Source organism: Dryobates pubescens, chromosome 29 (assembly GCF_014839835.1).
Source record: "Dryobates pubescens isolate bDryPub1 chromosome 29, bDryPub1.pri, whole genome shotgun sequence".
NCBI classification, from domain to species: Eukaryota; Metazoa; Chordata; class Aves; order Piciformes; family Picidae; genus Dryobates; species Dryobates pubescens.
In genome coordinates, this window is record NC_071640.1 from 4,695,693 (window position 1) to 4,707,919 (window position 12,227).

General features: G+C 43.3%; 1 protein-coding gene across 7 annotated transcripts in view; it reads left to right on the forward strand.

The window, feature by feature from the left end:
- The window catches only part of DAB2IP (DAB2 interacting protein), a 204,240-nt gene that overhangs the window by 61,339 nt on the left and 130,674 nt on the right, over positions 1-12,227 (forward strand). For 6 of the 7 annotated variants that reach the window (XM_054174496.1, XM_054174498.1, XM_054174506.1 and 3 more), the window contains exon 2: positions 5,789-5,892. In XM_054174496.1, the coding sequence (XP_054030471.1) occupies positions 5,789-5,892 (104 nt within the window). Of the gene's footprint in view, positions 1-606; positions 850-5,788; positions 5,893-12,227 lie in introns of those variants that run through there. The other variant, XM_054174501.1, reaches the window with a different exon arrangement.

A 12,227-nucleotide genomic window follows, 5' to 3' on the forward strand; every position in this document is an offset into this window, starting at 1 on the left:
CACTTTTAAAAAGTGACACTATTAGACCTGCAGCTTCTACACAACCCTTTTAGCTTCACATTAAAGATCCATCTTTCCTCCTTGGCTCGTCTCACCACCTAAAGTCATCAGAAATGTAGATTTTTCTGGAGACTCTCTTGAGTGTTTGAAATCACACAGACACTACAAATATCTGCTCTCCAGGGAGTGTTTTTAATTCATAAATGCTACTGTGAGCCATGTTAAATAAATCACTTCTGTCCCTCTGTGCCTCCTCCTCTCTGTTGGGTTTGTAGTAAGGAGTTATTAGATAATGCAGAAATTAGAGGAATAACACCTAAATTCATTAAGCAATAAAATTAATTCACAGAGGGTAATTGTACGAACAGGAGACCGGTAATTCCTGTTCCCTCTGGTTTCACAGAAACTCCACCCTGGTAAGCTCTCCAGGGCACCCTGGCGATGTGGAGCGCTGAAGCGGTGGGGCAGGACAGGGAGGAGCACACCTTCATTGGCCGATCCTTGCCAAAGGTTGGAGCCAGCCTGACCTCTCCGAGGGCTGCCGGCAGGATCTTTCCCACCAGCTTTTGGTTCTGATGACCTCTCAGTTTTCTGCATTACATCCAGCCAGTCTGACGAAGTTTGATTGTCCTCTATAGTCTCCTTTACTTAAAGCACGTCACTGCGGTGCGGTGCAGGAACCTGGCCTCCTGCCGTGGCTCCCCAGAGCTGCTGGCTTGTCTGGCATTCCAGTCATACTTCTCTTTCCTGCTGCCTCTGATGAAGTCATCATCTCTACTTCTCCTCTTATTCCTGGCTTGTTCGGAGTGCCATGGCATGTGCGTTGCTGACAAGCACGGCTTCCTTTTGGTGAGTTGAGGGAGACGTTTTCTCATTGCTAACTTCTGTGATGAGCATTCAGATTTGTACCTCCCTTTCTTCTTTGGACTTGGAACAGTCTCATAGCAGAAAATCAGCTTGCTGGGAAGTGCCTCCTTGTTAGTTATTCCTTCCAGCTGGTTCTCTTTGCTTTTGTTCTTACTGTCTCTTCCACTGGCTGATCCCTGGAGTTGTGTGTGAGAGGGGGAGAGCGTGGAGATGAACAAACAGGAGGAGTTAAGGTGTTTCATTCCCACTAATGAGAGCGTAATCCTGATGATCTCTTGGACTAGCTGTGATTCACAAGAGCAGGTAATGCAAATGTAAAAACATCTCACTTGCTAAGTGAAAAGTAAACAGTGTTAATGTTTGTGTGTTTGTTACACAAATGGACCTGCTCTGTAGCAGCCTTTGAGAAGCTGTAACAAAGGAGACGGTGTTGTTGAGTGGGTTAAACATGAGCTTGGGTGCCAGGAGTTCCTCAGAGGCTGTCCTGGAACCCTGAGCCGGGGGGATTGCTACACTGCTCTGAAAGTATTCTGCAGTATGAAGAACAGGCATGGAAGAGCGTAGGAAGGATTCATTGTTCTGCCAATTCAAACGCCTTTAATTAGTTGACAAAGAGTTTCAGAAGTGTTCATAAGCCCTGGGTTCTAAATTTATGTGCAGTGTTTACAGTGCTGTGTCCTCTTGGCAGTGAACTCAGCGGGAAACTTTCAGTCCTTGAAAAAGTCCTGGTGCCAAGCAGGATTTGGGACTCAGCTATGTGTGATAACCTAGAAGAGGTTTCAGAGGTTTGATAATTTCAGGGCATGCCAATAAAACATGTTGATGTTAGGTCAACAGTTGGACTTAATGATCTTAGAGGTCTTTTCCAACTGAAACAATCCTATGATTTTATGATCCTGCACTGGGAAACCCCTGAACATTGCAGCTTTCTGTAAATATTTGGGAAAGCAGGAAATACTTTTGTTTGTTTCTTCATGCTTCTGTGATTGTGAGAGATGGATGAACCCCAGCCGGGTGCTGACCTGTGGCAGACATTGAACAGTGCTGCTTATGGGGAGAGTTAGTACAAGTTCATGAAGAACTGGGAGGGCCCAGAGGAGCACAGTTCTGCAACATGCAGGGTGAAAATAAAACAGTGTGAGCAGAATTGGCTGCTTATCATGGGGCAAGCTTAGGAAAATGCAGGGAAAATGCTATCAGTGAGAAAGAGAACATTAGATGAGGAATTTCCATCCAAATGCCACAGTCCTCTTCAAAGTGATTTATGAACCTTTTCCAGTCCAATTGTGAGGTTTTTCAAGAGCTTCTAAAGGACCAGGTAATATACTTCGCTGGGCCTGCCCAATTCAGCTCTCCAACAGTAATTAAGCAGTTTCTTATTGCCCATCTGTACATACCCCATCCTATATTTGGATATTGCATTGTGAGCTGGTGGAAATGGTGAGCGATTAGAAAGCCAACCCTTGCTGTGGACATCCATTCCTGCACACAGGTATCTCTGCTGCTGGGTATTGTGCTTTTCTCACTACAGCCAAGGAATCTGTTTTCAGATCCAGCATGCCTGCACAATAATCCTCATTTAATAGACTGTTACTTCAGTGATTCTCAGGCCTCTGTGTCATAAAAGAAAGATTTGGGGGTTTTAAGTTCAGAACAAGTTGAAGTCTTTGGGAGAGCAAATAGTGTCCTGAGATACTGTGTGTATAAGTCCTCAGATCAGATGTGATGTAGAGCAAATAAATGGACAAATGAAGGTATAATCCTGGAATTTCTATGAGCTGAGGGATAGCAGTAAGCTAACAGAGAATTCAGTGTCTAGTGAGGATGTTACCTGATAATACCAAGTGCTTCTGGAAATGTCATTCTGTGGTTAGCTGCCTGCCAGTAGGATTGTTCCTCATTCTAAAATCCTTTATCTTGGAATACAAAATGGATGGCAGACACTCATTAGTGAAACCTTGCATTGCTCCCAGGGGATTGGCAAGGTTTTTATCAATTGTGAATCTGATGAAAAGCATTCAAATGGCCAGGGGACACACTCTGACTCTGTAGCAGAGGTCAGTGTAGGACCCTGGATTCTGTGCTACTGAGAGGGGTAACAACTGCCAGAGTCTGTGCAGGCAGAACTGGAATGGAATTCAGGAGGGGAGGAAGATGTGTTAGAGATCCTGAAGAAAGGCTGAAGTCCGATACTGTATCTGATCTCTTGCAGCATACTTGTCTTATGCACAAGTGGGCAGATTTGTCAGAAATCACAGAAAATTAGGCTGGAAGGGATTTCAGGAGCTTGTGTGGTATTGGATTGTCCCAGGAGAGGGGAGGGAGGGAAGCTCATTGTACCTGAGCCTCGTGTGACAGGGAGAGCTGTGCCACAGAGAGGCCTGAGCTAGGCTTGGGCATGCATTTTCTCTCCAGACAATCAATTCCAGTGTATAACCGTGCGTGTCAGGAGAAGGCTTTTTCCGATGGCTAACCTAAATATCTTCTGCTGTAAATTAAGACATTTCTTTCTCAGCCTCTAGTGGCTCTGGAGAGAGGTTGTATTATTGCCTTACAGCAAAAAAGTGGTGGCTGGCTGCTGTGGTGTTCCTGTGGGCTGGCTATCACTGACATTGGCTAATGCCAGTCTCCAGGCAGAGAAACCTGACCTCAGACTTCTCGTCTCACCCTAAAGAAGTAAAAAAAGGCAGTTCAAACCTTTATGTGTTCATACTTTTTGCTCTGGAAGACTGTTCTGCTGCACATTTCTGGTAGTTAGGAGTTACTGATTTACCTGTTAGCTATTTTTACTTCCCTTTAAAACAAACAGCTCCCCTCAAACACCCACAACCAACCCTCTGTCTAGTTATTTCTGGTTTCTTATGAAGAGTTTTGTAATGTGTCTCTCCTCTCCACACAGTGCTACCCACAGTGCTTAAACTAAGCTAAAATGGAGATTTGACTCCAAGCCCTTTATAAAGCATAAGCTTAAGGATAATTAGGTCCTAACTCATCTCTCTGTTTTGGCCTGGGTCAAACTGATGTGTTTGCTGGCTCTGCTCTGGGTATATTTTAATCACAAAGTAAGAATTTAAGAGTACAGTTTGTAACTTCAGTGCAATCAGAGCCAGATATTAATCAGCCCTGGGTCGTAACACACTCTCCCTTTTCTCTGAAGAGGGCTGACCTGTGTGGTTGGAGGAGGAAGCAGATTGACAGATTACAGCATGTGAGACAATTGTGCACTTTGGTCTGACAGAGCACTGCGGTGCAAGTTAACAGTGCCGGAACACCACTATGGAACAGCAAGTCCTGTGCCTCTGTGCTGAAGGTGTGTTGGGCTGGGGAGCTCAGGTCTGTGCCTGTGCTGCAGGCTCTGGGAAAGGCATTTCTGGCAGCTGCTTTTCACATAATCCCATCCCATAATTCCTGTTTCCCAGCACTGTATATGAGAAATGCTTTAAACAACCTTTATTTTTCTGCTTATGAAGAAAATGCAAAGCAGCTTCTTCAATTGTCTTGTCATCTTGAACTCACTTTCAACATGCTGTGATCAAGTAGTTTCTTTATGACAACCCGAGAAAAAAAGAAAGGCACTGTTCAAAGGAATGGGGTGGGAGCCTTGGTGTGAAAGGAGGTGACACCAAAGGGCTTGATTGCCTCCTTGAGATTCAAAGTGCAGCATTCTGCAAAGAAAGTGGCCAAGACATTAGAAGGCTTGGCTGGAAGTTGTAAAAGCAACAGACTGGTCTCCCTCTCTGGAGATACTCACACCCCACCTGGATACATTCCTGAGTGATCTGGTATAGGCGATCCTGCTCTAGCAGAGGAGTTGGACTGGATGATCTGTCGAGGTCCTTTCCAGCCCCTAACATTCTGTGATTCTGTGATTTTGGCTGTCTGGCTCTCATACAGGTTACATGGCTCCTGGTGAGGAACTTACGGGCAGGATTTGCAACCAAGGATGATGTCGCTAAACGGAGACTTCACCCAGCCCAAGGGTCGGATCTTATAGTCTGTCCTTTTGGAATAGTTTAAGATCCATCTCAGGAACTGTTGACAAGGGGAAAGCCTTGCTAAGGGGACACCCTCCTTGCCAAGGCCTGATGGCAGCAAATTGCAGACTGCAGAGGCTGAGAATTGGCAAAGAAACCACCTCTAAGTAGCACTGGCTAAGAGAGCATCATTGTCTGAGACATTCTGAAGCGTAGTTTCATCTTTACATTTCTCTTCATAGTACTGTGTAGAAGTCATCCTCTAGCAGAGTCTACCATCTCATTTCCTTGTGCAGCAGGTATACTTCTTCAGGCTACCTGTCATTCCCAAGTAAGAAATCCTGGCAATGATGTAATCCTCACTGGCATGCTGTTGCCTGTGAGATTGTGCATTAGAAGGAGTTCCCCCAGTGTTATTCCAGCTCCATTTTGAAATTTATTTTTATGCTCATTCCTGTCCACAGTTTATGCTTTAGCAAATGCAGGATTTAATAATATTTTCCTAGTTACAAAGCAAATTGCTAGTGGAATTAGAGAGGGAACTTAAGTATCCTGTGCCTCTAACCCCATTAGCAGTTTCCCTTAGGAGAATCAAGTCCACAAGTGCACAGATCTGTACTTTGCATATAATTCGCACTCAGCTCAATACATTTTTCTGTTTACCCATCAGCAGACTGGAAATAATGATAATTCCAACCTGCCAGGCATTATCTGGAGCTTACAGTGGTATAAAAAAATGCTAATTGTTGAAGGTGAAAGTCTTACTGATTGAACGTTGTTCTAGGCGGCTGTGGGAAATAGGAGCAGCTATGATGGGGTGGTTGTGTTGGCTCATTTGCAAGGCCATCTCAAAAAGGAAGGCATGTTCTGCATGGCCTGCTAACAGTCCTGGTCTGTCCTATGCTGCTTTGTTTGTAATTGTCCTTTGTTTTCTGTCCCCTGCACAGAGTCCCCCCCGGAGCGGTGTGGGCAGAGGCGCAGCATGCCCAGCGGGGGCACTGAGAAGAACCCCACCATGGAGCCTGCTGCCACAACGCCCTTCCGGGTCACGGTGAGTCTCTCTGCCCATCTTAATGACTGTTGTGGCATCTTAATGATTATTATGGGGCTTGGGGAAGGGAGAGGAACTTCCTCATCCTGAGAGAAGAGGTGGTGTGTGTGGAACTAATTGATGACTTGTTTTTAAGTGAATGTGATGTTGCTAGATACTCTTAGTAACGAGCAACTGAAATATAGCTTGGTAAAGCAACAAGGTTTGAATATGAATCTGAAGCAGGTTGGGGTAAGTTGTTTCACTTGAGAGATTTTCCTGGTGAAGTTTCCTTTGTGATTTACTTGGGAGACTTCCCTTGTGAGATTTTCTTTGTGATTGGGAGACCTTCCTGGTGAGGTTTCCATTGGAATCCTCAGGCTGTGCAGTATATTCATGGATGTATTTACTGGTCTGCAACTGTACAGTACATTCCTGTAGTCCTACAGAGAGAAAACCTCCTGTAGAAGAACCTGTTATTAACTAACAGGAAACATGCCAAGCTGGTGATTCCCCAGAGCCTGGTATCCTCTCTCAGCATGAGCCTAGAGGAGCTAGTCGCTGTTTTCCGTTTCTTCAATCTTTTTGCTGTGAGATGCTCTGCTAATATCACTGTTTTGTTGAGAGAGCAGTGTGTAAAGAATGGGAAGTCCTTTGGGAGCGGAGCAGAGCAGCACCACTAACACAAGAAACAGTGATACCCAAATCAAACAGCACACAACAGGTCTTGTTGCTCTATGGGGCAGGGCACTGCTGTGTCCATTTTGCAGACCCAAAGAAATCAGAGCTGGCAACTGACCAAGGGATCTGTTGGTGCTTGGCCCTGGCTCTGTGCTGCTGCAGACAATAGAGCAGTTGCCAAGTTTCACTGCAGTATGAAGTGTAATGAGTCTAACCCCCGGACTTTCCACTCCCTACCCTCTCTACTCCCTACCCTCTCTGCACTCCTGCAATAGGCTTTAGAAGATAGGCCCTGTCGTGCCTTGGAGGTAGCTCTGGAAAGAGTTAAAAGCCTTTGTTTCTTCTTTGGTTAGAATGTGCACAGTGGTATTCATCACTGCCTTCCCCCCACCCCCTCCCTGACAGAAGTCATCTCTAACATCCTGCAGATACTGGATAGACTTCTAGAGTGGATCACAGTACATTTTACAACAAGGCTTCTGTTATCTAACAAATAATGCCAAATCCAAGCAATTATTTAGTTTAGGAGTACACTCAGCTGACAAATAGAAGCACAATGGTGAGCTCAAAATAAATATTTGTTTGAAAGTGGGCAACAAACATGCAGCTGAGAGTAGCTAGGTGTTTGGGGTTTTATAATGTATGATCATCCTGGATATGTAAGTAGTAATAGGACAAGAGGAAGTACGCTCAAGTTGTACCGGTGGAGGTTTAGGTTGGACATTAGAAGAAACTTTGTCATCAGAAGGGTTCTCAAAGTCTGAAACAGGTTCCCCAGGGAAGTGATTGAGTCCCCATTCCTGGAAGTGCAGAGATGTGGTGCTAGGGGACACGGTTTAGCCCCACCCTTGTTAGAATCAGGTAATAGTTGAACTCGATTTTAAAGGACTTTTCCAACCAAAAGGATTCTGTGGTTCTGTCTGTAGTTAATGCAACAGAGTCTTGGGAGGTGTGGGCTCTGTAATCAGCTGATGCTACCAAGGCAATCAGAAGTTATCTGTCCAAGAGGAAAATGTCTGCTGTAGGTGGATAATAAGTTTACACACAAGAATTTTTATTCAGAGAAGAGGCCAATGGTCCTGGAGCAGGTTTGCTCTACATATATTTACAGGTTTTCTCTGCAAGCCACACCTCTTTTACAGGCTCAGCTACTTCACAGCAAACCAAGGTGGAACCAGAATTTCAAAGGAAAGACAATGGTGCAATCTAAAAAAAAGATCTGAGCACACCCAGTTCACCTGAGAACATTTGGGCTGATGGATGAATCATTAATAGCAGTTTCTCCAAGTAGTTTATTTGAGTTCTATAAATTCTAAGTTTGTGAATGCAAAACATGCTCTGTGGAGCTATATTCTGTAGCCATCATATGCAAGCACATATGAGCGTGGGGTTTTTGTGCTGTCTTATTTGCTAAATGAAATGTGAAGAAGTGATGGAAACAGTGAGTGGATGGCAGCAGATGAGTTCTGTTTTGAAAGGAGTGTGTACAGTACATGGTAAATACCAAAGACAATGAAACAGGATGACAATGGAGTATGAGAAGTCTTTAAGCATTTGCTGTAGGGCATGTCTGGTTTTCTTTTTCTGGAGATGATGGAAGTTATTCTCCTCAGAGCTCCCTTTTCTAACAGCTCAAAACACAATGAGATCATCTTTTGGTCAAATTCTTCTTGTGGCATCACCTTTTTGCTGAACAAGGTGAATATTTTGATGCCAAGAGGGAAACTCTTTTTTTCCCCCTAACCCCTTGTCCCACAAGCCACATACCCTCCATCTGAATTGATTATCAGTTACAAGTGCTCTAATACTCTTAAGCACAGCAAACACACACAGTGAAGCTAACCGAACAGGCATGCTTTTGCTCTGTGCCTTTCATTTATCAGAATCTAGCTACCTCAGTACATGAATAGCTTTGAACCTTAAACAGGGGACTACTTGTTGATGTAAAAAAAGGCAAAGAATGATGGGGAAGTCTGGATTCTTCACAAGACAGAGGGCTTGGGAGTATATTTCTTAGGGTACTCGTAGTCAGTGAAAATAAAAGGCTGCTTACTTCTGCTTTTTCCACAATATATATCCTGCTTTATGTTTTAGAGAAGTTATTCCTGCCTTTAAGCAGGTCAGTTCTTGTTAGTGGAGCAGCCTATATGGGATGTGGTTGCTTGCTTTGACTGTCTCTGTTCCTCAGTGTGGATTAAATAAGGGCAGTCATCACATGGATAATACATAGCATTTGTCTTCTTGGAGTTAAAATCCACTATCATCTCACTTCTGCTCCTGCTCAGCCCTCTGAATGTTATTGCCATTAATATGAATGGCTTCATTACATACGGTTTTTATGGCTGCCCAGATTTCAGCAGATGTCTGACTTAAGAAATATATTCTTCCTCACCTTCCTTCATTAACCAGAGGAACATTAGCAGTCAGTCCACTCCAGCCACTGGGAATAGTAATTAGTGCTTTAGTTTAGTGGTAATGGGATTATTACTTTTGAGCCTGCTGCTGTAGGTTTTGATGTTGTAAGCTTTTCATATTTTATAGCTGATTGTTCTTCCCTGACATCTCCATCCTTTTGCTGCTGAGTCTCCAAGGGAGTAGTAAGCTCAGGAGCCATTGGGATCAGCTATTTTGACAGTGTTGTGCTCCCAGTTGCCTTCTTTCATTTGAAAAATAAAGCAAACTGGAGTGGAATGGCTGCCTTCCCATATAGAAGTTTGCCAGGCAAGTTACAGTTCATTGAGTATTATGGGTTTTGAAAGAGCTTTGGAAAACAATAGCTCATGCTTTGTTTTGAATGATAGAGTATAGCCTTGAAAAGCAAGCTGTAAGATTTCTGTACCTTAGAACACAAACTAATAGCCCAACCAAAAGAAAGGTTTAATAGAGCTTCTTAAACATGAAAATATCATGCTGGGTACCAGATATTTCATGATGTAAAATTATTTTTTTCCATGTAAACCCAGCTCACTTCACTCTGTGCTGTCAGAGATTTGTATGATCTGATGCAGTCTAATGAATTCAAGTCTCTAATCCAACTGATCAGTCATCTGAGGTCCCTGCTCTAAGCACCAAGTTCCATATTTAGTTTTGATCAGTGCCTGATTAGAAAACCAGGGATGTATTTCTCATCACCAGCTATACAGTGCTTGGTCTGGACAAGAACAAACCTTGCTGACTGCTGCATCAGTTCCTAGAAACTGTAGATTTGGTGCATGTCAGTACAGAACTTAAGCAAGACAGTTGTGGTCCTATTGAATTTATTATATCTGATAAGCTGATGGAGGAGACTGACTATCATCACATGTTTGCAGCAGACATCTTTATAGTGAAATGGTCTTGTTGGAACCTTTCCTGTTTGTCATAATTCTGCCTCTTGAATAAAGGGACCACTTAAAAGTGCTTCAAGAAAAGTCAATAGCTAAGGAGAGAAAAAGGACAGAAAACTTAGCATGAGATATCAGTTAAAATGTTGCCTGCTTAGGTGGTGACCTTGAGTTATCTCCGCTGAACATGAGTAGCTGGAAGCAGCTCAAGAGCTGTAGCCACCAGCATAACCCCATGCTCAAGGGGTGATGAGCAAAGCCTTGCTGTTGTCTGACATACACCTTTTAGGAGAATGTAGAGAAGCATTTAGCCTCTCTTCATTGAATCCAAGTAGCTTAAGGTGTGAGATGAGTTAAACATGAAATTTGTGTTGTATTTTATTAAACACCGGGACCAGATGATGAGAAACTCTGCTAGATACTAATGGAATCCTCTTGCTTTGCCCACCTCGCAGGGAGCTCATGAGCCAGGGTGGGACTGCAGGAACAGGCTGTGTGATGCCTTCTCTCCCAGCTCATTAGGGTGCTGCCATCTATTGACTGCTTTGGGTAGAGCCTGGTTCAGTTCGCTGAAGCCCAAACTGCCAAAGAACTTGAGCTAAAGAGTTGGACAGACTCTTGCTCTTAGTCTGCTCAGTGCCAGGGGCTTCTTCCAAACTGAGTGAATTAATTTATCGTGTAGCCTCAATATATTTAAATGGTCTGAAAAAGGCTTTGCCTTTCTTACAGAGCTGTGTCTGAGCAAGTATCTGTATGCTCTCTTACTCCAAAATGTTAGATGGAATTCAGGACTTTTTCCAGACCATTAATTCTCAGCTCCAGTATCAATCATTTGCTGCCCAGGATCTCAGAAAGCACTTCTTTCCTTCTGGTTGAAGCCACAATGGCTACAAAAACAAAACAAAACAAAACAAAAAACCCTAAAGCAAAGCACACTGCAGCTGTAAGCTACATGATCTAGGGTGTCCATCCATACAGTTGTGTCAATTGGAAGGGAAACAATTCTCAGAGAAGCTTTAAAGACCAAGCCCAGTGCTATGGACACACTCCACAGCAGCTCATTGTCAGGCATGAAGATGGCTGTCATCTTGTTTTCTCAAGTCCCTTCATCCTCTGCTTGTTGCCTGTTGTTCTGCACTTCAAGTGTGAGGTCTTGGAGCAGGAGCCTTCCCTTCTGCTTCATTTGTCATTGTTCTGCCCTTTAGACTCTTTAATAATGAAACATTTATAATTCCAAAGAACTATAAAGCCTTTTTTAGATTTTGGATCCTCTTCTGCTGTATGTTAACTTGTTTTCCAGCAGTTTTTCTGCCTGTTGGGGCTGGATACACAGCTGAATGTACAGTGATAGATTAAAAGCTGCTCTTATGGCATTCCTCCATCTATCCTGGTTTTAATCCTTGATAAATGAAGTATTAAATACTAATGGCATCCCAGTAAATGGAAAGTCCTGGAGAGATGAAAGTGAACAACCCTCCTACCATTCCTCTTCACTGAACATAATCCTTAGTAATGGGATCCAGGTTCAAGCTGCTGTGGATGAGATATTGAAGGATTCTCCCCAAGTTTTCGCCTGTGCACAGTGTAACACCACTTCCCATTCTGGTTTAATTATTTTTTCCCTCCCAAAAGCAGTCATGTAAATTATATTATAATGGCTTGACTTTAGAGAATTTATCTTCCTATATTATGAAAAGAGCTGAATGGTGCTTCCCTTGACATGATCACCCTGTCTTTAATTGAAATGTAATTGTTTACTAAACCATTCCATCTAAAAGGGAAAATTACTGTCATTTTGGTCTGTGGCTGCATACATTTATAGTACCCCTTTTACAGGGACTGAATTTAAGGAGAATAGGAACATTATCACAGATGATACATAAACAGAAAGCTATTATCATTAAACTGTCAACTGCAATTGAATTTGGATAACCAGGGTTAGTGGCAGCAAGAAATATTCAAATTACTTTGAGAATGTATCTGTCAATTCCGTTGCTGTTTCTGGAACAGGACATGCTTGGAGGCTTTGGGTTTCTGAGCATTTTAAGGATTGGAAGGAAAACGAGGTTGTTCTGAGCATTTGCAGTATTTCTAGTCTCACTGGTACTGTTTTGCAAAAATTTGAGGTGCTCACCTGGCTGCCAGATTATGTTTTGTCAGGTGCAAGAGCGTGCAGACTTTGCACTCGTAAAGCACCTTTTGCTGCTGGATATCCAGGTTCTCCTAGCACCCTCGTTTTACAGCAGGGAAAACTCAGGTGGGAAAAAGTTTAGCTGACTTAAATGTGATCATGCAGCAAAGCCAGGACATATGTCCTGAGGTGAGTTTCTTCACTTCTAATTCCCATTCCTG